The sequence below is a fragment of the Triturus cristatus genome, chromosome 4_1 (assembly GCF_964204655.1).
Source record: "Triturus cristatus chromosome 4_1, aTriCri1.1, whole genome shotgun sequence".
NCBI lineage: Eukaryota > Metazoa > Chordata > Amphibia > Caudata > Salamandridae > Triturus > Triturus cristatus.
The window spans coordinates 1,012,395,488-1,012,422,514 of NC_140585.1; the positions used below are offsets into that span (position 1 = coordinate 1,012,395,488).

The window sequence follows — 27,027 nt, forward strand, 5'->3', positions numbered from 1 at the left end:
AGAGGTGGTTAAGCACATCCAAAGCTCCATTCACGACTATCTTACACACAATACCAATCAGGACACCACGCCCACTACACAGTGGGCGGCTATGAAGGCGGTTATCAGGGGGGAGTTCATTTCGCTTGCAGCAGCAGAAAACAGGGAGCGGGGGGGCAAGAGGGAGGCACTCACGCAGCAGGTCCGCGAGTTGGAGCGGGTGCACCAGCGGACGGGAGCTCCCTGAGTGTGGAGGCAACTTAAAGCTGCTCGGCAACAGTTAGCGGCGCTCGACCAGGATCGGGCAGAATATGCGGCATTGAGACTACGACATGCTTACTACGCGGGGGAGACAGGTGTGGACGCCTCTTAGCGCACAAATTGAGAGAGGTCCGCCAACATCAGGGAGTCAAGGCGATTTTGCGGGAGGATGGCACGTCAATTTCGGATTACGGGGTCATATCAGAGACATTTCAGGAGTGTTACGCCGCGCTGTCTACAGGGGCTTCCCTGGACCGTTCAGAGGGGGCGGCGTTTCTAGATTCGGTCACCTTGCCTGTCCTGACGGCGGCACAAGCCGAACACCTCGACCGGGCTATTCATGTGGAGGAGGTGGTGACCGCCATATCTCGCCTCAAGTTGGGGAAAGCCCCCAGCCCAGATGGTTTTTCCACTGTATTTTACAAAAGATTCTGCTCCGTGCTGGCCCCGATTCTCGCCCGGTTGTTTAATACCTTTGCAGTTTCAGGGGAGATACCGAGTGACCTATTGGAAGCTTCCATTACGGTCATTCCCAAGCCTGGGAAAGATAGTTCACGTTGTGGAGCTTACCGCCCAATCTCTCTCCTCAATATAGATTTCAAATTGTACACAGGAATATTGGCGGCTCGTCTCGGCCCCCATATGCCCTGCCTCATTGATCCAGACCAGGCGGGCTTTATTCCCGGGCACCAAACGTCGGATAACACGAAACGGATACTACACCTTATTGAGAGAGCTACACGGACTTCGGGGGAATATATGATGTTGGCCATCGATGCCGAGAAGGCGATTGACCGAGTGCACTGGCCCTTCTTGGAGCAGGTGCTGGAGAGGGCGGGGTTGGGAGAGCGCTTCCGCACATTTATTCTTAATTAATATCGGTTTCCCACAGCTACGGTCCGGGCGAATGGTCACACCTCCTCTCGCTTCCGTATTGAGCACGGCACGAGGCAGGGGAGTCCATTATCTCCCCTCCTCTTTACCCTTTATATGGAGCCCCTGGCCCAGAGGCTGCGACAGAACCCGGGGATCAAGGGGTCAAGTTTGGAGGCTTTTCTTCACACAATTAGCTTATACGCTGATGATGTATTGATCTCGTTAGCGGACCCGGCGACTGCACTCCTGGTTTGCTGGGCGGACATGGATGCTTTCTCCTGGGCGGCCGGGTTTAAAGTGAATGCGGAGAAGTCCTTAGCCCTGGACCTCTCATTGTCAGGTCCCACCCGGGAGTTGTTGCAGACTCTACTCCCCGTTCGCTGGGCGTCGGACACTATACCGTACCTAGGGATCCGGCTGGCCCCCTCCCTTCCTCAGGTGGTGGACGTTAATTACACCCTGCTTCGTGACAGAATCCGGCGGGAGTGCGATCGGTGGCGGCATTACCCCCTTTCCTGGTTGGGCAGGGTTGCGGCGGTCAAGATGACTATCCTCCTGCAGATTGTATATATTTTCCGCACTATACCTCTACAGCCGCCGATCGGGTGGCTTCCAAAAATGCAGGCCAACCTGGCCAGTTTTGTCTGGAATGGTCGGAAGCCGCGCATGCGACGAGCTTTGCTGTCATTGGCGCCGGAGGCTGGGGGCCTCGGGGTTCCCGATTTAAAGCTTTATTTTCAGGCGGCTAAGTTGCGATATTTAGTAGAATGGAGCAAATGGGAATCCGAGAAACACTGGCTATTTCAGGACCAGGCGGTGGCGGCAATGCCCTTGCAAGAGATCCCCTTCCTGCGTAAGCCTCATAGGCCCCCCAATATGTACGCCTCCTTTATTACACGTGTTCCCTTGGAGGTGTGGGATGCCACTAGTCTTGACCATGAGCTCACGACCTTTCCGTCTCCACTCACACTGCTGACTGGTAATCCGGACTTCACGCCTGGGTTAGACGACACGGCCTTCGCAGGCTGGAAGGCAGCGGGTTGCCGGTTTCTGTACCATATCTATGGGGTGGAGGGGGTGCACTCGTTCACTCAGATGCAGAACGAATTTGGGCTACCTGAGACGGAGAGGCTATGGTACTTGCAGGTGCGGCACTGGGCGCTTCAGCCGCAGGTGTGCACTGAGGCCAATAGGCGATTCTCCACGTATGAGCGATGGCTCCTCACACGCACAACGGACAAAAATCTCATCTCTGATCTCTACAAGCAACTGCAACTCAAACACAAGCACTCACACAACTCCAGCAGGGAGCGGTGGGAGCGGGAGTTGGGCAGAACCTTGAGCCATAAGGACTGGGAGGGTATTTACCATGGGGCCAGACACTCTGCATACCACATGGGGCTCACGGAGACACTTACAAAGATTGTAACATACTGGTATTTTACTCCGGAGCGCCTACACGCGATGGACAACTCTTGTGAGGCGGCATGTTGGAGGGGTTGCGGCCAGCGGGGAAGCTTGGTCCACATACTATGGGACTGTACACTTATTCAAGCATACTGGACCCAGATGTTGGATGAAGTGGATAAGCACTTCCAGACTGACATACCGCGCTTTCCAGCATATGTATTGTTAGGCCTTCCTAATCCCCTGACCAACCCATTGAGATCCCGTAGGGGCAGACCGATAGCCATTGCCCTAGGGTCGGCGATACAAAACATTCTCACACATTGGCGCACCCCTCGGATTCCCACCTTCACCGGCTGGTTGCACCGTTTGTGGTACGTTCTGGGTATGGAAAAATTGGCTCTGACTCTGGCCGGGGAGGGGGACCGATATCAGGAATTGTAGCAGCCATTTCTGTCACTTTTGGCAACTGAGCTTACAGAAATCACATGCCCCCGGTATCTCCGGCTCCTACGCATAACGGGGGTCTCAGGAGAGGGCAGACGATAGGAGCACGAAGGTCGGAGGGGCGCTGGGGAGGACGTGGAGCGCAGGGAGGGGGTGGGGTGCGGGTAAGGGGGGGTTTCTTTGGTATTTTCTTCCAGGCTAAAGTCTTTCATCGCCTATGCGCATGCAGTTCGGATGACACTGTTACAGGACTTCCGTCAGGTATTTTCTTGCTGGTTTGATGATCGCTATGCGCATGTAATTTTGTTTGTCGTGTGTGCATTATTACTAATAAAAACATTTAAACCATACATGCCTGCATTTACAATTTCAAAATCCTCGTAAAAATTGCAAGACAAATTGTTTGCAGTAGAAGAGTACATTTTTAATATTCATTTCGGTCTGTGACCCAGTCACCTCCTGCTGTCAGCTGTGTTCACTTTAACACTGATTTCTTCTTAGCCAAAACATTTTTGTTTAGAACGTATTTGCAATCTGTCGTAAAGCTTAGATATGACATATCTATTTACCTTATTTTCCAAGTAAACCACCACCGCCAGTAAGTCCACCTAAAAGGCCACTTAACTTGAGGGCATCCTGATAAAAAAAAAGGAATGAATGTTTCAAAGATTAATATGTGTAATTAAAACAAATTGGGATACAAAAATTTGAGAATGCCAAACTATAATAACCCTAGCCTCCAGTATCACATACACGTTGCTAATCTGGTTTAGGATTGTTGGACTTGGCCCTTTTGGCAGGTTCATCCCTAAACTTTTTGCCTTATCCTAGCCTTTTCTGTGACATTGTGTTGGTGGTTTTAGGCCTCTGGATACCTTAGCACTGTGGTCCAGTGTAAAGTGCGTGTGGTCTCTGTGTACATTTGGTAAGGTTGGCCTGCCCTGCCATAGGAATGCATTGGGGATTCCCTGATAAAGTGTGTCAGTGGAAATTCCTGGAATGAGAGGAGCAGCGTGGTCAAGTTTAGTATATTTGGAATTGTAATAATAAATGCTGCGCAATGGTGTGCGCAGATTTATTGTGGTTATTTTAGAAATGCCACTTTTAGAAGTTGGCATTTCTGTGTGCGATGTGTCTGCCTGCCTGATGTGAATTGCGTGTCTGGCTTGTGAGTGAGAGGGGCTGGGAAGTGTGTATGGCTCCAGGAGGGGCAGGGTGAGTCAGTACTAGGCTGAATGGGACATCTGTGCTGGGAGTAGTGGGAGGAGTCATCCCCTGACTCTGAATAGGACTGCCCAGCCTGTACAATGCTGGCTCCGCTCCCTGTGGTGTGTATGATCACCTAGCCCCCACCTGACAAAGGGGAAGAGGAGCTTGGAAAACAAAGTGCTCCAAATCCCCCCTGAACCAGTTACATCTGGTTAGTCCATGCCCTGTACTACAGACAAAGGAATGCCTGGTATAAATATAGGGGATGTGACTCCATGAGGTTGTTCAGTTCTATGCTGGTGTGCTGTACCTGACTTGCTGGGGGCTTGCTGCTGCTGGGGCCCAGGAGGAACTGCCATGGGGGCTTACCTCCCTGCTGGAGGGCCCAGTGTGCTGGCCTCCCTGGGCCCAGCTATGCCCCTTGGACCTGGAAGTACTTTCTGCTTGGACCCTTTTACTTTTCTTTTGATAATCCAGGACCTCCAGGACTTTTTGCTGCATCTTGCGCCCTGTGAGCGCTTTTATTTTAATTATCCTGAAGGGGAGCGCTGTGTTTTATTTTCTCCTTGAGGGAGGAGCACTGGAGCTTCGCAGCGCTGGGCTACACATCACTGCTGAGGGAATCCTCAGAGTAGGGATTCCCCCGTGATGCCTAAATGGCGAGTGCTCACCCGCGTTTTCCTTTATTCCCGTGGGTGCCCACCCCGCATTTCGATTCTTGGTTGCCTTTATTGTTTTGGAGAGCAGGTGCCCACCCCGCTCTCATGTTTTGCATGCATGGTTGGCCTTAGCGGGTGCCCACCCCGCATTGCACCGAGAGGAGGGAGAGGGAAACGGCCTGACTGTAGGCCGGGCCTGCCTACGCCTTGGAGCCTCGAGGGCTCCACTTCCGCCCACCCCACCGAGGAGAGAGGTCCCAGCAGTGGGGAGAGGTGCCGCAGCTGGTCGGCGGGGCTCCCGTGAAGCTCAGGGAAGCTCCGCGCAGACCACAGAGAGCACCGGCGAAGTGGGGAGGATCCCCGGCGCCAGTCCCAAAGTGCAGAGAGGAGCGCAGAGTCCCACCGAGAGCCGGTGAGTGGGACTCGAATCAATTGAGGTGCAGTGTCAGTTTTGAGTGCCTGAGCGGTCCCGCCGTTGCGGGCCGCTCCAACGATGGGAGCAGGTTCGGTTGTCAGAGCCCCCGAGCGGGGCTCCAGCATGCCGGGGTCTCTTGGTGTATTCCCAGCTGCACTGCACCAGTGCGGGCAGCTGCCACGTGGCTGCAGTTGTTTGGAGGGCCCGAGTGGGGGCCCGAGTGCACAGTGGGGGCCAGTTATGTTGAGAGTCCCAGGGGGGCTCCCCCGAGGCACATTGTCAGTGACTGGAGCCCTTGCATGCTCCGGAGGGCCCTGAGGGCCCGTGCCCATTTGGCCACATTTTTTATAGAGTCCCAGTGGTACAGAAGAGGCACAGTGGTGCCAGGGCTGATGTCTTTTTCCAGCTGCACAGCACTAGCGTGGGCAGCTGCGGCGATGGCGTGCATTTGTTGAGAAAGCCACAGTGGGGTCCCAGAGGGCACAGTAAGTGCCAGTGGCCCCAGTACCTTCCCAGCTGCATGGCAATTAGCGGTAGCTGCACCGTTTAGGCTGACATTTCTTTGGGGGCATTTTTGAATGAGATAGGAGTGAGATACACTCCTCTGCCCCAGCACAATTGTGCACTTGCAAATTCTGCTGGCTTGGCAGCATGCCCTGACATTTTGGACATGGGGCATTTGAGCCCTCTGAGAAGGCCAGTTGGCCAGGGGGATTGTGAGGTTGATTGGGCACCAGGCCCTACTGTAGTTTATGTGTATGAGGTTTTGCATACTGTGATTTATGCCTCTAATGTGGTTTATGAGGTTTTTCATACTGTGGTTTATGCTTGTGATTTATGATTAGGAGGTTATGGTCTAATGTCTTTAGGCTTATGAGGTTGGCGCATAATGTATTTTGCGCCTGATGTGATACTGTGCATAATATGACTTATGTTGCAGGATGATGCTGAGTACAGTGTTTGCCAGTAATTACTGGTTGTGGTCTACGTTTATTATATGTTCTACATTTACTATGCTTACTTTGTGATGGTTCTGACAGTGGTCCAATTGGCCCTGTCATGTGTATATAATCCCCTGTAAATATTGCCGAGTGCCAGTTGGCACAGTGTATATTGTGTGATTACTATTCTAATGTGGTTTATGATAATACAAAGGCAATTTTTGATATAACCTTGTGTGGACTTCCTTTTGTGGTGTACCTAGGATGTTGTTGCTGACTGTGTGTGTTGGGCAAATACTTTACACATTGCCTCCGGGATAAGCCTGACTGCTCATGCCAAGCTACCAAGGGGGTGAGCAGGGGTTATCTTTGGCGTGTAACTCCCTTGCCCTGACTTGAGTGGTGGTTTCTGCCTGGCTTTGACGCAAGCCTTAGCCAACCAGAAATCCCATTTCTAACAATGATTTAAAAAAAAGTCATTTATAGCTGTCCTATTTGTTGTCAGCAACTCTGGAATCATTAGGAAATTGCATACAGTAACTGCTGACCAGGAGAAAAGGAATGCCCTCGCTGAAACAAAAATCTCCAATTCAGTATCAACCACTATGAACATGGTTCCGTAGTTTACAAAGGTGTAAATATAGACATAGCTGAGTGAAAAATCCTATAAGAATGTCAGTGCGCTCACCGCTGACTGATGCTGCAATGCTCTGGTCAGAAGTAGCATGTAATTCTTCCATTGAGCTAATTCTCCCTCAGAGTTCACTCATTCCAGTAGAAGAACTGCACCGTGCCTACTACAGCCTATTCTCCAGACACTACCAGCACGAGGGACAGCCCTGTCTATTGTATGACTTTAAGTGTGTACAGTGCCGACTTCAGTGCTGGTGGCATTGGAGTGACAATCCCTTTGGGCATTGATGGCTTCCGCCTCTGATTACCACACAACCACCTGGCAAAAGTGCCCCTCATCTCTCCATAGCCCCTCTTTGACATACAGTTCATTTGTTTTATAGCACTGCTAAAGGCTGGCTTTACTTATCCATTCAGCTATCCGCTTTAAATACAGATCTGTTCTTTACAGCAGACATTTTTACCCTCTGAGATACTTTATGACGAGTCAAAATTGCCATTAGACAAAACTCTGATCTCTCTCTCTAGTGGGAACATTGATCACAAGAGTTATCATGATAAGCTGGGCGAACAAGGGACTCTGCAGCATGTGGTTTTAAATCGAAATTTAAATCATAAGTGACTGATAAACACAGAGCCCCCCTGAGGTCAGTTTCCACCTTCCAGGTCAGCGCCCAGTGCCGCCGCACCAGTCGCACCGCCCTAAAGCAGGCCCTGAGTGTGTATTCATGTGAACCAAAAGCCCTTCCAAAGCCCATAGTTTGGATGTGAACAGCTTCCGCACAGTGAGAGGCAGACACAGTTCCATGCTATAATAACACGTTTGAATACAAAATCAAGAGGTGAAGGCCTATTAGGCAAAGAAAGGCTGTGATTACAAATTGAATTCACTAACCTGCTGGCTCAGCAGCACCAGTTCTCATTGTCTTTCTTGCAAAGACTCCACTTTCCACAATTTCAAAACCTCTTTCAAATTGTTACCACAATGTAATACCAGTGCCATATGTTAACAATGTAATACTGGTAGAATATATAAAGCTGAGTTTTCTTTCCCAGAATGGCTGGATTTTCCCAGATACCTCTCATGTGACAGCACTGAAAATGAATCCAGGACTATTGTTTCGACTTACTTGAGCTCTGGGCGGCCTCGTCGAGCCTGTCCCTTAAGCTCCCCTCTGCCTGTGCAGTGGGGCAAGTGTCAGGGGCAAGGGTGGGGCATACAGCATAGTCCCAGGCTAATAAACACCTTTGACATTTCCTGGCACGGTCCTTAACCACTTCCTGTCCCCTGCTCATCCTTCCCTCGAACGGACCTTGTCTCTGCTGTTCTGTTTCACTGACGTAGAGCGGAGATGCAGCGGTGACGTCTAATGACAGTTTGAATCAATGAACCGCGGGAAGGCACTTTCATTGTTTCAATTACCAACCTCCCCCATGGCGTTTCTTGCGGCACAGACCTTTCCCCAAAGGCATGAGTCACTGCCCACCTTTGTCCACCACGTGTCCACCTCCTATGCCCACCACAGACCTGACATACGACAAAATTGCTCACCATATGTACACTAGCTACATTCACCACAGACATGGTATGGCAGGGTCAATGTTACAAAGTCTGTGCCTCGTGTGCAAAAGGCATGCGTGCTTTTCGTCATTTGGGGGCATGCCTTCCTCTTACACAGGGAGTCACAAACCCCATTATTTTACAGAATAAGGGGCAGCTGAGCTGATAGACAGCCAGTGTGCTCTCAATGTTCAACTCTGACTGCATGCACAGGACATGCGTGCATGCCCAAGGGGATCTGCTGGAATTATTGCAAAGCCAAGCATGACTGGGGTAGGCTGCAAAACATTGCCACATGTGCCTTGCCATATCCCGGCCATATACCATGTAATTCCATATGGCTCCTTCTCACGGCATCACCTGCCCTCAAGGGCAGAGAAAGATGATGAGGACAGAAACAGCAGCGATCATTTCAACAAGGGTAGACATGATGAGTAAGTAAGTACATTTTATTGTACAGTTAATTAAAACCATTACAAACGTCCATCTAATTACACATTTTCATTAAAAAAGTACATATTGTGACACCTACCATTATGGCAGTTCAAGAGTAAAAAAAACACTATCAAGTAAGAAAGGTAAAAGCTTTTAAAATGCGGCTAATGATTTATGGGCTTAAAATTAGCCTGAACACTGGCCTGGTTCACTTCTTAAAGTGCAGAATTTGCAGCGTGTGGTCTTGAACCTGCAGAAGGCAGATACAGGAGTGTGCCGAGAAAAGTTCCATGTGCGCGGGTGACTTGAGGCCAAAGGCGGGGCAGCCAGGAAAGCATTAGGCAGACTGTTTTGTTAATCTTAGCCTGTATACTCGGATGAGGCACATATATTATTGTGCTATCCTTAAGAGCAAGTAGCGGGGTCTGTGTGTGCAAAGTTGCATCGAGATCTATAATCAATAGAGACCAGGCGCTGGTTACAATTCGTACTTAGTTAACACAGTAAAGTGCATGATGTGCTTAGCGTGCAAATATTTGTCAGTGCTAAGGTTCACGGTAGATGAGGCGTAAATTAAATGAAAGATATTGTCTGGCAGCTATTCCAGGCCTGTGATCAGCAGCATGGCCTGGCCATTCAGCTTCTTAATCAAGAGCTTAGCAGCAGTCTGGTTCGAGCAGCCGGCAGCAATGTACAGATGTACTATGAAAAGTGCTTGGTGCAAGAGCGGCTTAATGAATGGGTGCAGGGCACCTGGGGTTGGAACTATCTTCTTCATCATTTCAATTCAGCAAATAGTTTAAATCCTGTAAGATGATGAAGCAGCAAAACAGATGCATTCCTAAGAGACCATTAAACGGATACAAAGAACTAATTGTACAGAAGGCGGGGGTATCAGGGATTGCCGCTGCCTCCGCGGCTTTGAGTCCCACATCCGAGTTCAGCAGTAGGGGCGGACTTGCAAGCAGGACCCTCAGTCGCTCCTGGTTACTTGGTCCTTTCGAGGTGCAAGATGTGTGCAGATTGCCGGCGCTGGAGTTCTTGATAAGGCAGGGGTACAAGCGTAGTTCTTCTCGGTGAGGGTCACGGTGTTAGGTTCTGCACTGCATCTGTAACGGGGTTATCTACTAGGCCTTTTTCCAGTTTGTTGATGTAGGTTTCCGTGGCTGCTATAAACTTTTACCAGACGGCAGCTCAGTTGGACGTCGTCACCGAGGAAGCTTGCCAGCACCGCTTGCTTGCAGGACCATAAATGTTTCTTATTGACTAGCGGTCTTAATAGGGTCCGGCGCTCCTGTATTAGCTCCCGGCATATGGTGATGAGGTGCACTATGTTCTCTTCGCCATCCCCACAGAGTCGGCAAATTGCTGGCTTCGGAGGGCGTAGCCACCACGGCCAGTGGTATGCGGTGGGCAACAGCCTAGACAGAATCTCAAGAACTTCTCTTTCATGTTTTTAGAGAAGCTGGTGTGGAGATATGCTTGGGGCGTGAGTCCCTGGTTGTTCCCATAGTTGCAATAGCACCAGCTGGTTAAGAGCGGGTAAGTAGTAATGATAAAGTCTTACTTCACCAGTGTCATAGCACAGTGGTGAACTTAGAGGACACGTGAAGACCGTGGAACTTTCAAAAGCCCATTGTGAAAAGGCACAATCACGACCCCAGAAGCAATCATAAGACTGACCCTGGGATGTGTGGCAGTGACGTTGAACTCAACACTAAAATTATGAATGTTTTTCAAAATACCATGAATCCCCTCGAGAAAGGACGGCATCCCTCTGCTTAGCATAACACACCTAACAATGTTCTAAGAGCGAAAGGTTATTCACTCTGCTCACTTCCGAAATAAAGAAATGACATTATTAAATAGCTGTGTATAGTCTCTGACCTTACAGTGGGTGATACTGACAAAAGTTGGTTTGAACTTACCCCTACTTTCACCAGAACATCACCCTGGGGAAAGAAAACATAGATGTGACTTTAGAGTAAATCTTTCAAAGACAAAAAAACAAGCAAAAACAACAATACCAAAAACAAATATTGGAGACATGTATTCATACGTAAATTCTGTTGTGAATGTAAATTTACAAAAAAAAAATGTATTTTTTTATTCCTGCCCGGAATTCATAAATCGATGCTTGGCACCCATAAATGGTCTGTGCTCGTAATTCCCACACAATGGATGGAAAAAAGGCATTCCAAAGGGTTGTTTGACTTAGAAATCCGACCTATTTTCATCACGGAAATGGTGAGAGATTTACTTCATCACAGGGCCTAGAAACCCAGTTCTAGGATAAGAAGTGGAACAGGTCAACACTACATTTGGCGTGGGTTTTGGGGAAGTGCTTCTCCTTACGGATATATGATTTCCCCATGGAGAAAGCCAGGGAGCATATTTACAAAGAAGTGGCGCAGTGCACCAAGCAAATGTGTCTGCTGCATTGCGTCACCTGTAGAGGGCAGAACCTTGCCATATCTTCAAAGAAATGCTGCAGTTCTGCTCTCCCCATGCGTTAGGGCACTTTATGCTGCATATAGACAATGCAGACACCAGTGCGCCATAGTGCAAGGGTAACTGCTTTGTGGTCAGGATAGAATTTGTACTTGTTCCTTCCTACACAAAAAAACTATTCTTTGAGACTACGTTCACTTCATATGTGTCCTGCAGAATGAAAAACACAGGCTTAGAGCAAATAACATAGAGAAATAAAGATATTTCCGCTTGTTAAGCCAGCATCAGGTATTAGCACCATTTTGACGCAAACCCATGTCTACATCTCTTTGTGAATATGAGTTTGCGGCAAAATCCAAAGGTGGATACATGGGAACACCTTTAGAATGCCTCCCTGACACAACGTAACACAAGGTAGTGAAATTTGTTGCATTAATTTTTCATAACCCTTTCATAAAAAGGCCACGCCAATTTTCACTAGTGTGAATTTGTAAATACCAAAAAGACATTTTGGTTAGGGTTGCATCCATTTTTGGAAACGCGCACCAAAGGGTGCATTAGCACAGAGGACCACATTAAACCATTGCAGACGTCTCCATTATAGAGACCTCTACAAAGTGGGAAGAGGAGTCTTTTTAAAAAGTTGCATGGCATTCTCTGAAGTGCGCTTGGAAACCTGTGTTTGGTGCACTTTTTGTACTGTTTGTGAATTAGGAAAAAAATGAAAAAGTGCATTCAGGTGAAGGAGTAAATCTCCAGACTTGCTTTTCCATTTTTTACTCAATAGGGTCTCTTCTGTAGCACTGGTAATGCTATTCCAAACTGGTAGAAAATACTTCGCTTTTTCATGCATGAGGAGCGATGAAGAGAAGGAAAAACTCACTACAGTGCTACTCCTCAGTGTACCACTGTAATAACAGGCAAACAAGGAGCGGCCACAACTACAGTTCACAAGAACAAGTAGTGTGCTTCTAATGGCCAGCCGAAGAAAGTAAACCACAGCATAAAGCTCTAGCAACAAATGTGTTGTTGTTGGTCATTATTACAGGACTGTACTGTAGCAGAAAGTGGTTTGGCTGCCTCCATAAATTGTCAAAATGGCCGCTTCCCACTTCAGAAAACCTACAAGTGAGGTCAACACTAAACAACAGTCTCTAAATGGTCAGAGAACAACAACCAGGAGGCATTTTAAATTAATTCTCTAAAAAGCAGAGCAGATTGTCAGTGAAACTGAGACAATGTGGAAGGTGTTTTGACCTACTGTCACCTCTTACTGTGTTTTTTTTTTAATAGCGCAATCATGGTTTACATTATTTGTGTTTCAAAGGGTTTTGAAATACATGGATTTTTTACATTTGCTATTAAATATGATGTGAGAGAGGATGGTCTGTCTGAACATTCTATTGAGTCATCACTATTACTGTTGATGTGCATGCTTGGTGTTCAATGTCTGACGAGGCCAGAATTATCGATTATTTTAAGAACTGGGGCCTTTGTTTTTAAACTCCTGCAGCCTACTCGTAGAATGTTAGTGGTGAAATTGATAACAAGTTATGACTCCCAAAGTATCATCTAAATTCTAATGCATCTGCTTAAAGTTGTTACTGCACACACTCACAATTTCATTCCAGAGATGGCAGCCACTAATTATTGTGATCCCTGTAATGACCAAGGTTAATTCAAACGCTACATTGTTGCAGATGACTGTGAGCCACCCAAAATCAATTCAATGAAGCAGTGGTGCAGCAACGAAGGGAGGCATTCGGGATAGAAGAGAGGGTGCTCGTTCCACTCCCATGCAAATCCCATTTTAGCTACAACTCCCATTTACGCCCTAATCAGGATAATAACATCACTCTAATTGTAAACGCTATTAGAAATTGGGTTTCTCATTGGCACAGGTAAACACCCTGTCCAAGCAGTAACCACAATCTTAGTCAGGGTAAGTCACAAACACACCCTAAATTAAGCTGTAATCACCCTCTGGTCGCTTGGCACGCAGCAGTCAGGCTTAGCTGAAGAGAGAATGTGTACAGTATTGGTGCAACATTTAAAACAGTAAAGCAGTGTCTTTAAAGTAAGGGAGACTTCAAAGACATGGCTTTAAGTGCACACAGGGCTTCCCTTCCTGCCCTGGCTCCAGTTTCACTACAGGGGGTTGAGCAGTCCCTTGTGTGGGGAAAGGACACAGCCTATTCAGGTGTAAGTGTGAGGCTGTGCCCAGCTCCTCCCTTCCATCCTGCCGAGGATGGCCCATCAGAATGTGGATGGCCCATCAAGTCACACATAAGCTCCCTTTACGTGTGGCTGTCTAGAGGGAATGCACAAAGCTCAGCTGTCACCCACCCCAAATGTGGATTCAGAGACAGGGACAGCAACCACAGAATGGCTAAAGTAAGAAAATGGCAACTTTCTAAAAGTGGCATTTTCATATTTGCAATTTAAAATCCGACTTCACCATAAGTTGTGATTTTAAATTGTGAGCCTAGAGACACCAAACTTGAAAAGTCTATTTCTTTACAATTGTTTAATTACACTTAAAAAATTAATAAGGCAATCCCAATGTTATTCTACGGAAAAGATAGGCCTTGCAATAGTGAAAAACGGATTTTGGAGTTTTTCACCACCAGGGCATGTAAGACTTAAAAGTGCATGTCCTACGTTTTGGGTTGTCCAGGGCCTACCTTGGGTTGATTTATATGAATAAAAAGGGAAGGTGAAGGGCCTGGCAAGAGGTTTATCTTGCCAGGTCGCAATGGCAGTGTAAACTGCACAGATAGGCTCTACAATGGCAGGCCTAAGATGTGGTTAGAGGGCTACTTAAGTGGTTGGCACAACGAGTGCTGCAGGCCCACTAGTAACATTTAATTTACAGGTCATGGGCACATGTAGTGCACTTTACTAGGGACTTCTGAGTAAATGAAATGTGTCATTGGAGATAAGCAAATATTGCCATGCTTAGGGGAGAGAGCACAAGCACATTAGCGCAGGTTAGCAGTGGTAAGGTGCACTTAGTCCTAAAGCCAGCAAAACGAGATCAGGAAAATGGACGGGGTAGGCAAAATGTTGGGGAAAGACCACCCTAAGGCTGTCAGGTCTCACACAGACTGTCTGTGTTTGCCGGCACAATGAGTGCCATATAAAACCTGGCATGAATTGCATGGCAGAACACTCCACCATGCTAGTTTGCTCATCATCAAGAGAAACTGTGATATCAGAGCCCTATACATTATTCTAAGGTCTGGAATTTACGATTTGCGCACAGTGCATATGTAAATGTTTATTTTTAAGACAAATGTGCATGATGCCTACAGGTACTAAAACAAACTAGCTTGCGTTTGGTGCATCATGCACAGTTTCCACAGGACGCTGTGCACTGCTTCGTTTCTTTTTAGGTTTATTGGCAAGCAATGAACATGATTTAAGATTACAAATGTGGTTCAAGTGCAAGCTGTTGTGTTACAGGCTACTAGAACACAACTCTGAAGCCACATGCTCAGAGGAGAGAACTAGTGGGTCTCAGCTCTTGGAAAGAGGTTGGACGAGCCAGGACAGCGCCAGCGCCAGGACAGCGCCAGCACCAGCACCAGGACAGCGCCAGCGCCAGCACCAGGACAGCGCCAGCATCAGGACACCTTTGGGTAACTGCGCGCTATTTAAATCTGAATAACATAACACAACATAACAAAACGCTCTGAAATACCAAAAAGCACCCTTGGGCTACATAAAAACGAATCACTCACCAGAAGACCGCACACTAATTTAAATACTGGTTCTTCAAGACCAAGTTTCACCTAAAAGACAATTGAAAAATTAGTGAAATATACTTTTATAATAACTGCAAGGAAAAAACGAACAAACAGCAGACAAATGTCACAACACCGCAACCAGAATTTACATATGTGACTTCTTGTATTAGAAGCAGATTACCAAACTGAAATGAGAAAAGTTTACTTTCTTTATCTTTGCCCGTTTAGCTTGATAAGAAATATTACTGGTTAACAGATAAAAGATATTTTAATACAACTTTATTTTCAAAGAATGTTATAAATATAATCCTCATTTTACATTTCTTTTCTTTCTTGCTATCGCACATCCAGAGCACATGCACGTGTGCAGAACGGTAAGAGCCACTGTACCTCCCAGGAGCGTGAACATATCCAAGACTCACAAAGAGGCAGGATCTACTCCTGGCCTGACAGCAGCAGCCATAGGGAAGGGCCTAAAGCAGACATGCGTCCCGCATGAATCCTCCCTACCTTGATGCTGCCATGCACAGCAATAATACACTTGCACTGCGTGAGTGCTGGTGTAATCTGTGATATTCCAGACCATTTGTTAAAGATATAAACGCGTCATTTTAGATAGTCTTACAGGGAACGGCCCAGGGAACACTGTCTTCTCCCAAGAACTTCCCGCGGCAGGTGAACGTTTGAGACTTCCGTATGCAGGACGTGCTATGCAGCCCTTGTGCCGCCCACTCTGCCGTCCTGCGACACTGGTCTTTGTGGAACCTGCGTGTTCTGCAGTCCAGGGGAACATTTCTGCTGCACGATGTGTGCATTAGAGATGTGCACTCAGCCGCTTGTTCTACGGATCCTTATTTATTAGTTCTTAATCTTGCGCCATTACTGACTCACAAGAGTTCCTTTCCTTGGAAAGAGTTCTTGCATTTGAACCTGTGACTCTAGATGCCATAAGAGGCTACACCAGGGTGTTTTTCCATCTTCAAACAATAGAACAGATTGCTGTGTGCTTCAGTTCATGTCACCCGACTCCCTGACTCCCAAAACTGTTTTTATCTGTGTTTTTATCTCTATGTTGTGTTACTACTGGAAATGGAAGTGTGTGCCACACCAAGGCCTAGAATAAAACACTTCCACTCACAGGAAAAGCTCTGTGCAAGGACGTGTGTTTGTTGTACTAAGCTTTAAAGTATCATTTTACCTTTTAAATCACTCTAATAGAAGGCACTTGACATCAGATTTTTATTGAGATGAGCTATAGCGTTGTACGCACAAATATGGTTTGTGCTATATAAATACCACAGACACATACATGTATACATGTACATATTAATCACAGCAGATGCTGTAAAATACTAATGTGTAGATGTTTCTTTTAAACCTCGACTGTAGATTCTTCAAGAATCTACATTGTGCCTGACAGAATTCAACGTTTGGACCTGTTTTCCTTCTTGTGAAGCAGGGGCACTGGGTGCAATGGTGTTTAATTTGTAAAATATGAAGTGCAGGTGCTCACAGTTTTTATAGAGGCCACACCCACTTCCCCAGCTCCACCCACTTCCTTCAGTGGCTCCACCCACTTCCTTTATTGGCTTCACCCACATCCACAAGCATCAACAAATCAGAGCCACCGCCTTACTTCTTGAGTTCCGCAAGAAGCTGAAGGCCTGGCTATTCACAAAAGCACCTCAGGCACCTTACACCTGCCAAGCCCCTGGACACCCTCCTGGGGGATTAGTGTGCTATACAAATCGATATAACATAACATAACATGTAGCAAGCCTATGACAACAACTTAAAAGTGAACTCAAATTAGAGAACGTGTGTAAATCTCAAAATGCAGCTTTAGAAAAGGTCATTTGAGCACTTGCAACAGCTTTGCAAATGAAAGAAAATGTGCTTGTACTGTGCTGTTTAAAAGAAAGGAAAGGATGAAGGAAGGAATACATTAAAGAAGGCAGCAACAAATGCAGGCAGGAAGAGGAGCACTGGACTAAGGAAAAGGGTAATGGATGAAAGAAGGAGGAAATAAGAAAAGAATGTGAAAGGAAGAAGTGAAGGGATAGAGGGAGAAACACACCACGTATGTTTGTAAAGCACATATTCACTAGAGGGGGCCTTGACACGAAATTAAAAATGTTATTATCCAGCTCAATTGCACTAACTTTACCTAAAGATGAAAGATTGAGTGGCCACACCAAGATTTCAATTTATAATCCTGAGATAGAACGCAAATTCCTGGAGTGGATATAAATATATGTGCAAAAAGGAAAAAATTAAAAGGGAGAGTGAGGGAGGAGAAGAGGTCCGAAGGCAAAGATTGATACGGTAGACAAAGAATGTGCGGAGAAATATGGAAAGCAGAGATTGGGATTGCATGATTGGAGTGGAACTTGATGAGAAGGAAAAGTGAAAAGAGAAGAGAGGCAAGGGAAGAAGAATGGACAGCGGGGAGCGTGTAAGAGTAGAGTAGAGGGGAAAGATGGAAAGGTGAACAAGCATTTAATGAGGGGAGGTGGCGATTAAGAAAAATGCGGATGTAGCGCAGAAAGTAAAGGAAGATTCGAGAGAAGGGAAGGAGTGTGGTGAGAAGGGAGTAAGAAAAGCAGATACTGAGGGAGAGCAAGAAAAGAGTACACCTCTACTTTATTAAATATACAGTAATTAATTATGCAAAGTTCAGGGGTTACAGGAGTGTATCATTCTAGGCCTGTCTCATCAATGCATAGCAGTGTTGTCCAAGACACACAATAGCGATTCTTTAACTGTGTAAAGTTTTATGCCATCAAAAGATGTTTTGTGCCATCACAATAGGTATTCCTGATAAAACATAATAAAGTGTCAGTTATACCATTGGGATTACGCTTTGATGGAGAACCACTCTCTCATGCTTCAAACAAATAGTTCTAATACATGATCAGGCTATAAGTCACAAAATCCCACTGCCACCTATTTTCAACTCCATTCAGAGAGACTTCCACACACACTTTTTAACTGATAAAGCACAAAATTCAACTGAGCTATATTAGGATTGTAATTTGTGATCAGCGAGTAACAAAAGGACGTCTGTGACAAAAAACAGACACCCACTGATCTATCCACATAAATACAGTTGTGTCATCTGCATGGTACATGTTCTACATTACCCCTCTGCACTACAGTCAAAACTATACCTAGACAAAACTCTGATCTCTCTTCAACAGGGACATAAAGCTGTAAGTATGCAGCAGGAGTTTACAGGACATGGGTCTTTGGAGTTGAAGAGACAATGTGGGGAGAGAGATCTCAGCAGGCTTGTGGGGATGGGGGGGGGGGGGGGGGAGTTACTGAGCGCCCAACACAGCCTAGCCCCTCTGATAGCAGTTTTGAATTAATGCTATTTTTCTCCAGGTCGAAACTGATAAATTCCCTGTGTATCCTCTCTCTGGTTGGGGAGAATTGGGACAGCCTCCTGATTCGAGTGGCCAAGACTTAGAAGGGCTACATGGTCTCATGTGCAAACTCTTAAAGTATGGATGCCCAGGGCCCATTGCAAAGCGATGATGGGGAGGGATGGCTGTGAGAGTGAGGCCTGGAGCCAAGGTGCACTATGACAGGAATGAATGAGTGCTGTGGCAGGGAGAGGCATTGTGATACAGAGGTGAAGGGGACTGTAAGCAGAGGAGCATAGATACAGGTGAGAAAGGCGCTGTGGAGAGAGGGGCACTGTATGAGGTAGCAGTGGGGGACAGTCACAGTGGCAGGGATGGGAGGTATTCATCAAGGCACTTGTGGCTGCAACAGTGCCCATTGCAGAAGGGAGAGGATGGGTGTGATAGGGACGAGATGGTGCTGGGACAGGTAGGAGCGAGTATGAGTATACCAACACTTTCCCCACAAGCCTGTGCGTTCTGTGTCGTTAAAGCTCTGGAAGCCGCATGCGCCCTACCAGCGTCAGCAAAACCTTTGCCTGCACATGCCTCATTACACTGCCCCTCTCGACAGAATGCTTTATTAATCACTCAGTAACATGCAGTGTACTGTTTGCAAACTTCCCGCCTATCATGATTTATTTAAAATAAAGCTTTCTCTGTATCAGATAAATCTCAGTGAAACCAGATTTCACTCTAATTCTTATTGTAATGCCATCAATAGCGAATAATCTAGGTACTAATACACTGACTAACAGGAAGAAAAGTTTTCACATTCGGACCACCCTCAGCTCCTTCCCGTGTTTTGTTATGCTGCAAGGCCTTGTCTGTGCTACTGAGACAAGCAGTCTGCTGCAGGTGCCGCTGTGCAGGAATTTATTGATGGTGTCCCACGGCCAAGGAGCACTATTCTGTCACTCTGTTACCTGTTGGATAACACTTGTGTGTAAAATAACGCACACACAACTCACCTAACCTCGCAGCTTCAGATACACTGGAAAGCGCAGACCACTGGCTGGCGCCGCTGAAATGTGCTTCCGGTTGATCGTGCGTGCAGTTTATACTGCACATGACACAACACACCTGCCTGTCCCCCACCCTTGAGACCAGGCACTGGTGTGCACCAGAGGCGCAACTAGAGCCAAATTTCGGGGGGGGGCTGAGCAAAAATTTCGGGGGGGGGCTGAGCAAAAATATCGGGGGGGGGGCTGAACTTTAAGCAATAGGCAGAGTGGAGCTGCAGGGGCTCTTAGAAGGGGTGAAACAACAGCAAGGCCTCATTAACATGCAAATGGTCTTTTAAAGACCTGTGAAGTGCTCGGGTGCGGCTGCTTTTTTGCCCGGGAAGGTGTCTCATCCCGGGCTGCCACACACGACGGGGGGGGCTGAAGCCCTGTGAGTCCAATGGGTGTTGCGCGCCTGGTGTGCACCAAAGCTAGCACACTGGCAGCATGAACCAAATCTAAATGTGCAGGTGCACAAGACTCACTCCGGGGCTGGGGCATTTTAATGGCCTGTGAACAGTGCTGGCTATGCTTCGGAGAAAAATTCAATAGACCCGCCCCTGAGAAATAGGTGCCGGTGCTCAGCACCTGAAAGCACCGGCACAAATTAATTACTGATAAGTTCCTTGCACGCTCCCTGGCTGCCAAACCTTAGTCTGATAGGCACTTCGGTACTCCTGTAGCAGATGCTGGCAGGCGCTAGTGGGGCTGGGTCCCTGACAGCTCTCTATCACAGGGATCATAATGGTCTGTAGGGAGCACTTTGGTTTTACGCTCACAAAAGTGCAGTATGTCACGTTTTAATATATACATGCTGATTATGTAAAGTGGGGAGGGGGAGTGGGGCGCTGATAACGATTCTATCAAAAGAATGCTATTAAGTCATTATAGTTTGTTGCCACTTCATGAAGAATGTCCATTCAGCCCCGTAAAAGACTCCCCGGTTCTAGACATACGCATGGTACTGTCCTTGTCTTCTCGGTTGACAATAAGATGCAGTATATAGCCTCATGTATTGATAAGGAGAAAATGCATTCCAAAGCAGTCATTGGTTCTAAACAGCTGATCTTACCAGGAGGTCTCTCACGGGACCCTGCAGTTTTTTAACCAGTTCTCCAACTTGTGCAGTTATTTCTTCCTGAAAGGTAATTTATAATATATTAGAAAAAGAAAGACTTTACATAACAAGCATCTACACAAAACCACATGGAAATATTAACTATTACTTTCCTTGCACCTAGAGCCTCTGGTTAGTTAGTCATACAATCCCATTAGATGTGCAGTTCTAACCCATTATTATTCAAAAATGTTTCCTGTTCATTCATCTGTTCTGTGTTGCAAAGCGAAAACTCAGGTACTCAAGTAGTTTTCTTGCACATGACATTGGTTAAACATCTTATAGAATTGTTTTCTGACTTACCACATAAAACGATTGATCTATGTAACCTGGGGCCTGTTGGACACATGGCCGTGGCACATGCAGAGGCAATGTATAGATCTGCTATCAATCTCTCGGCTTTCCTCCTGCACGCTGTGAGATGTCAAGGCATGAGGGCAGCATAACACAATATGGGGTATGACGCCATGGCAAAATGGGATGCAGACCCTGTAACTGTAGCCTGCACTCGCTCCCTGTCAAGAAGAGATGCCACTTCAAGCTGCTCCCACATGCTTACATGCCCTCCACAACACGAGATCAGAAAACCTGAACGACCACCTGAAACTTCCACCAGCCCACCAGACACCTGCAGTCTGCCACCCTGGTTCTCTCCACCGTCCCCCGCACCCATCATACCCGAGCCAAAGGATGGTCCTCCCACCTCGCAGCCAAAACCTGGAATGACCTCCCCATCTACCTCCAAACTTCTACCTCCCTCGCTGACTTCAGGAGTAGACTCAAGACCTGGCTGTTCAAGTGTCTCCACCTCACTCAAGCGCCTGGATACCCCTCGAGGTGATTAATGCGCTTTACAAGTTCTGATTGATTGCACTTGTGAAGTGTGGTAAGGCATAATGTAATATAGTGTCCAACTCGAACGAACAGTCAGTCATCTTGGGTGACACATAGCATGACCTGTGAGTACACGGTGTTGGACTGTGTCAAAGAGCTGCGTCCAATCTACAGGTAGAGTTGCTAGCGGCTTTATGGGCACTGAAGATCGTTTTTATAATGTGGGAAAAGCCATCTTCAGTCTGTAATTTGAGCCCTGATTTATACTATTGCTTGCATGTGTATCTTCATACACTAAAGGCACATAACCATCCCCCACAGTATTAATTACCCTCAGACATGTAGTTGTGTAGGCTTCAGCACCAAGAATGAGTATCTAAATTGCTGGTAAATGTGCATAATGCCTGTATGCATATCACACAATGTTGCGTCTGAGTCCTCTTGTGATACCAGAAAGAAAACTGAAAAAGGATAAGGACAGCCTAGAACTTTGATCACGTCACTATGATACAAGCAACGAAAGAGTGAAAATATGGGTTTGCCTCGTTGTTTGCACCACTGGGATAATGCCCTGATATCTGACTTCACCTGCGGTTAACTATTGATTAAGAAAGCTTGGTTTGAAAGGTGTTTAGTTTGAATCAGCTTAGAGATGCCTAACCTGTCACAAGTGTCCTCATAGTGTCTGAGTTAACCACACACTAACATCATTCATGTGGTGAAAAGTGTGCCTCGATCGGACATTGACACAACACTTGCATGCAGATTGCGTCTCTCAGCCAGACTTTCACATAACAGTTGCACTCACAGTATAATATATCATCAAACCGGAATGCAATGGCTGCACTCATAGTGTGCGCGTAGCCATAATTGAATATCATAGATGCACTCATTGTAGCCAGTCCCTAATACCAAGGCTTCTAAGCTAGAGAACTTGTCATAAGCATCTTAATATTTTATTTAATGTGGCACTAGCAAATGTGAACACTCAGCCTATGACTGATAAGAGCAGACATAGAAGTGGACAGTGAGTACTCAAGACAGTGAAAGGCATTGCTGAAAAATACAACTGAGGGCCTGATCAGTTGAGAGTTCACTTTTGTTCCACCAAATTCTGACACTGGACGCTCATCTCAAAATGGTGTAACTGGCATCCTCTGCTGTAAATCTGCCCTTCTCCTAAAGTGGAGCCATACTCATGGATTATTTAATAACTCGCCCTTGGTAAAGTTACCATGTGGTGAAATGAGGAGGAGCTAGTATAACTGCCCTGGCCTCTGGACTCTGCTCACTGAACCAGAAAAGGTAGAGTGAGGCAAAACTGGACCAGCCGGCTTGCAGATGCCGCCCATCAGTGAACGAGCTTCCTACCTCCCTTATACACATGTATCTGTCAATGACTTAGTCACATTGAAAAATAAATGAAGCTATTTCAAATTAATATTTCCCGTTTGAATTTACAAAACAAGAAACACAAGAACATTATCACCATTGGTACATAAACAGAATCATAAGAATAACATTAAATAATGACAATAACCTAAAAAAGAGTATGACTAATTTAAAATATGAATAATGATACTGCGTTAAATAAGCGGGAAAATAAGAATAAGAATTAGATTAGAAATAATGCTAAAACTAATACAGCAGTTTTGATACTGACTTTAAGAATAATATTTATTTTAAGTTCACACAGCAATGTAGTGAATGAACTGAACGAGGAAGATTTTAATAGCATCTAAACAAATCGAGGCACTTTACTTGATGTGTGAAGGATAAATATTTTCTGAATCCCGATTTACACACATTATCATTTGCACACTATATAGTTTTATCAGTAAAACTGCAAATCCGTGAAAATTTAGAGGCCATTTCAATGATGTGCTGTTGGTAAATGACAGTGCGCTCCCACACCATGGTTTAATACCGGCTATGTACCACACCCTTCCCTCTCTCCTACTGAATGGGCGTTGCTCATATGCTACACTTATTCTTAGTGTGACACTTGGATTTTTCACAATCCCTATGATTTCAATGCTGTAACATTGATGACAGCACTCCCACTCTGAGATCTGTTCCAGCACCACAGCCCTGAAGGGGGGCAATGTTTTTCCACAATAGACACCACTCACCATTGGACACTCAGTCTCACCACCCATTCCGTGTGACCGGCACTCATTTTTGGGGACCCACACTTAAGTTTCTGCATCACACATTTACCGAGAGCAAGAGGCGAAAAACAAAAAAACTGCTACTGCTTACCACTGTTTTTTTTCCACCAAGCAGAATTTCATCAACTGTGCAGCCAGCTCTTTCCTAAAAGGTAAAGGAAAAACGTACAATATAAGTATAGTATACACAAGACAATTTAAATAAATAAAGATACTAAAGGCTACGAGGATTCCCTACTAAGTCCATTTTTAAAAAAGCATTCATATATTACAGATCAATAAGATTTTTAATAGTGTACAGAGCGTAGAATGCACTGTTAGCTGAGTGCAACTCTTGGACTCTGTCCGCCAGACTCTCCATTGAGTCTGTATTTAACCCCAGTAACAGCTGGGGACACTCAGGCACCAACCTCTGATACCAGTGTGCATGGTGGCACCCCAATCTACATCTCTGCTTCTGCCTCACCACAACTTGGGACAGTTTTCTACAGGCTAGCCTGGCACTAAGATATGTTCAGAAAAAGTGTTTTGAAAAATTAACCACGTGTTATAATCACAATATTAACCGTAAAAAGTCCAAATATTTATTTGCAAACATTTGCTAGCATCATTGTACACCCTTGTGCAAACTCATGGACATGGTAGGGGCACATTGAAGGAAGCCATTACAATTTTCGGATTCTTGGAAAGGGACAGGTTGTTTGAAGACAAACATAGAAGACAAGCAAGGTAGGACACACTCACCAGCACTTCTTTTGCTTTCTGTGCCAGATCTTCCCATTCCTGCAAACTGCATTCATTGTTTGTTCCATTCTTTTCCTGAGATAAAATAAAAAGAATAATGGTGAAAAACTAAATGAAACTCTTGGTACAAATAAATAGGGTACAAAGAAGACAATATGTGTATGACTACAAAAAACATTCTTTGGAAGTAAAGAACTATATTTCTTTTTACTAAGTGTTGGACTTGGCCCTTTTTGCAGGGTCATCCCTAAACTTTTTGCCTTTCTCCTAGCCTTTTTTCTGAGATGGTGTTGGTGGTTTTAGGCCTCTGGGCACTTTAGCACTGCTGTCCAGTGTAAAGAGTGTGTGCTCTCTATGTTAAATATGATAAAGATTGATCTACACCTGTTTGGCCTATTTAATTTACCTGTCAGTCCCTTGTAAAGTGGTACCTCATATACCCAGGGCTGGTAAATTAAATGCTACTGGTGGGCTTGCAGCGCTGATTGCGCCACCCACCAAAGTAGCCTTTCAAACCTATCTCAGGCCTCTGCCATTGCAGGGCCTGTGCGTGCAGTAATACCTTCCTAGCGGGAGCCCACCCCGCATTGCCGCGAAGACAGGAGCCGCAGAAAGGCACCGCCGCGACCCGCAAGTCAGGCATCCTGTCTGGTTGGGGGCGGAGCCTCCTGCAGCCAGGATCTGGAAGTGCCGGCCGGCCGAGGGATAGGCGGAGTGATGCAACCACCCAACCGTGTCGGCTGAAGAGCGGGCCCCCCGTGTGCTAGTGGGAGCCCCGCGGGTCGTAAAGAGGAGGGGCTCGACCGGAGCCTCGCGGGTTCCTACCCCAGGCCGGAAGGAGGTCCAAGACCAGAGGAGTCCAGTAGAGAGCCCTGGTGAGTGGGTCTGCACCTTGGCGTTGTTCTGGGTGCCTGTTGCACCAGAGGAGTCCCCGCAAGGGGGGCGGTTGCCAAGTAGCATTGGTGCCAGTGTATTTTCACAGCTGCCCCACCCTGACTAAGGGCAGCTGCAACATTGGGGCACTTTTCGTTCGTGAGGGCTCAGTAGGTACAGTGGTGCCAGGGCTAATTTCTCTTCAGCTGTGCCGCCGTAGCGGGCAGCTGCCACGAGGGGGGCATTTCTTTTTGGTGATGGGCAAGGAGTGAGAGACACTCCCTTGCCCCAGTGCATTCCGCACCTTGCATTCGCTGCATTGTCAGCCAGCGGGCCGTGGAAGGTCCTAATTTAGTGCCCTGACATTTTGGACATAGGGCATTGGAGCCCAAGAGAAAGGCCAGTTGGCCTCGGGACAGTTTGGTGACATTGGTAGAGAGCCAGGCTCTACAAAACTGCATAATGTGTTTATGCCTACTATGATGGTTGCCAAATATGATTTATGCCCATGGTATTTACGCTAATGTGTTTATGCTTACGAGTTGATTGCATAATGTGTTTATGCTGGTGATGCCTATGACATAATGTGTTTATGTTTAGGATGTTTATCCATAATGTGTTTATACTGGTGAGGTTTGGGCCTAATGTGCTATTGCCTAATGTCATATTATGATATTTTAGGATGGTGTCTAATGCTAATGTGATAATGCTTAGGTCATTGTGGTACCAGTAGTTAGGGTAATAGCTAATGCGGAAATACTGTCAAAGCGAGCCAGGTGCTCATGCAGGAATCTTGTATTAGACTGCGCATGCAGTCAAGGAGGCAGCAGAAATACCTGGTGGATCATTGATACCTGCTGACACCGGTGTGCACAGAGACACTCAGGAAAATGCAACTGATGGGACACTTGGAAGCCCTCATTCCACCCTGATGTGCTGTTCACGGAATATGATAGCCAGGGGAAGATGGACCCGGGAAATTAGAGAGAGGAGACCAACATCGCTCACAGGTTCTGAGGGACACGTCCCTTACTGGATACTGAGGGGAACTCCGGGAGGGGACGGTGAAACAACATTCACATACCTTGAGGTGAGAATTGAACAAGGACAGAGTGGGCTGACTGACAGCATTACGTCATCCTAAGCTACAGCTAACACAATACTCAGAGCACGACTAATACTTTGGCAGTACCTGGCAGGTGTCATATGAGCAGACAAGAGCTTGCACGCTTTTCAGAAGTTTTCCAAGATCTTCATCCTGTGAGAGAAAGAAAGACAGTGAGCCATGTGTGTTACTGCTGTGCTGGCAATAGTGAGAACTTAAAAGGACAAAACATGTTGCTCCCTCAGTCTTCACCTCCTAGCTGCCACCCATTCATTTGAATGTTTATGCGCACAGATAAATCTGACTAAAGTCCTACTGATGAGAAATACTGTGGCATGAGTAGGTTAGAAGCACTCAATCATCAAAGCTGACTTACCTACTCGGTTCTTGAGTCTCTGTTTTATGTTCAGCTGCACTAACTCACCTGTCACAGACTGACCTGTAACCTCCTGGGCTTCCCACCTCCCTAGGGAAGGAGATGCAGTGAACTTAGAATCATTACCAATGTTCTCAGAAGTAGCGACACCTTCTCAATAGACATTGAACTCTACCCAAGTGGACATCTGTTTGCCTCCGCCTGTGGGTCTGTGGCACCGCGAGGAGAGCCCCTCTGACACTGAGATCAATAGGGTATCTAATAGTTATCAGTGTAAGGATGAGGCTTTCGAAGCTGCACGGGCCATGGTGTGTCTCTACTAACACCCGTAGATGTTATGATGCCCCTGTGAAGGGTGTCCATTGTGGATACT

The 27,027-nt window shown here is 46.4% G+C and overlaps 1 protein-coding gene across 1 annotated transcript in view; it reads right to left on the reverse strand.

Annotated features, from left to right (window-relative positions):
* LOC146855977 (ranaspumin-like) overlaps positions 1–27,027 on the reverse strand; it is a 56,500-nt gene that overhangs the window by 10,668 nt on the left and 18,805 nt on the right. Inside the window, exons 3-9 of the mRNA XM_085653928.1 lie at positions 26,366–26,431; positions 24,301–24,375; positions 23,648–23,701; positions 20,507–20,572; positions 15,018–15,068; positions 10,752–10,775; positions 3,540–3,606 (exon numbers count right to left, since the gene is read on the reverse strand). Coding sequence (XP_085510054.1) covers positions 3,541–3,606; positions 10,752–10,775; positions 15,018–15,068; positions 20,507–20,572; positions 23,648–23,701; positions 24,301–24,375; positions 26,366–26,431 — 402 coding nt within the window. The 3' untranslated portion in view covers position 3,540. The remainder of the gene's footprint in view (positions 1–3,539; positions 3,607–10,751; positions 10,776–15,017; positions 15,069–20,506; positions 20,573–23,647; positions 23,702–24,300; positions 24,376–26,365; positions 26,432–27,027) is intronic.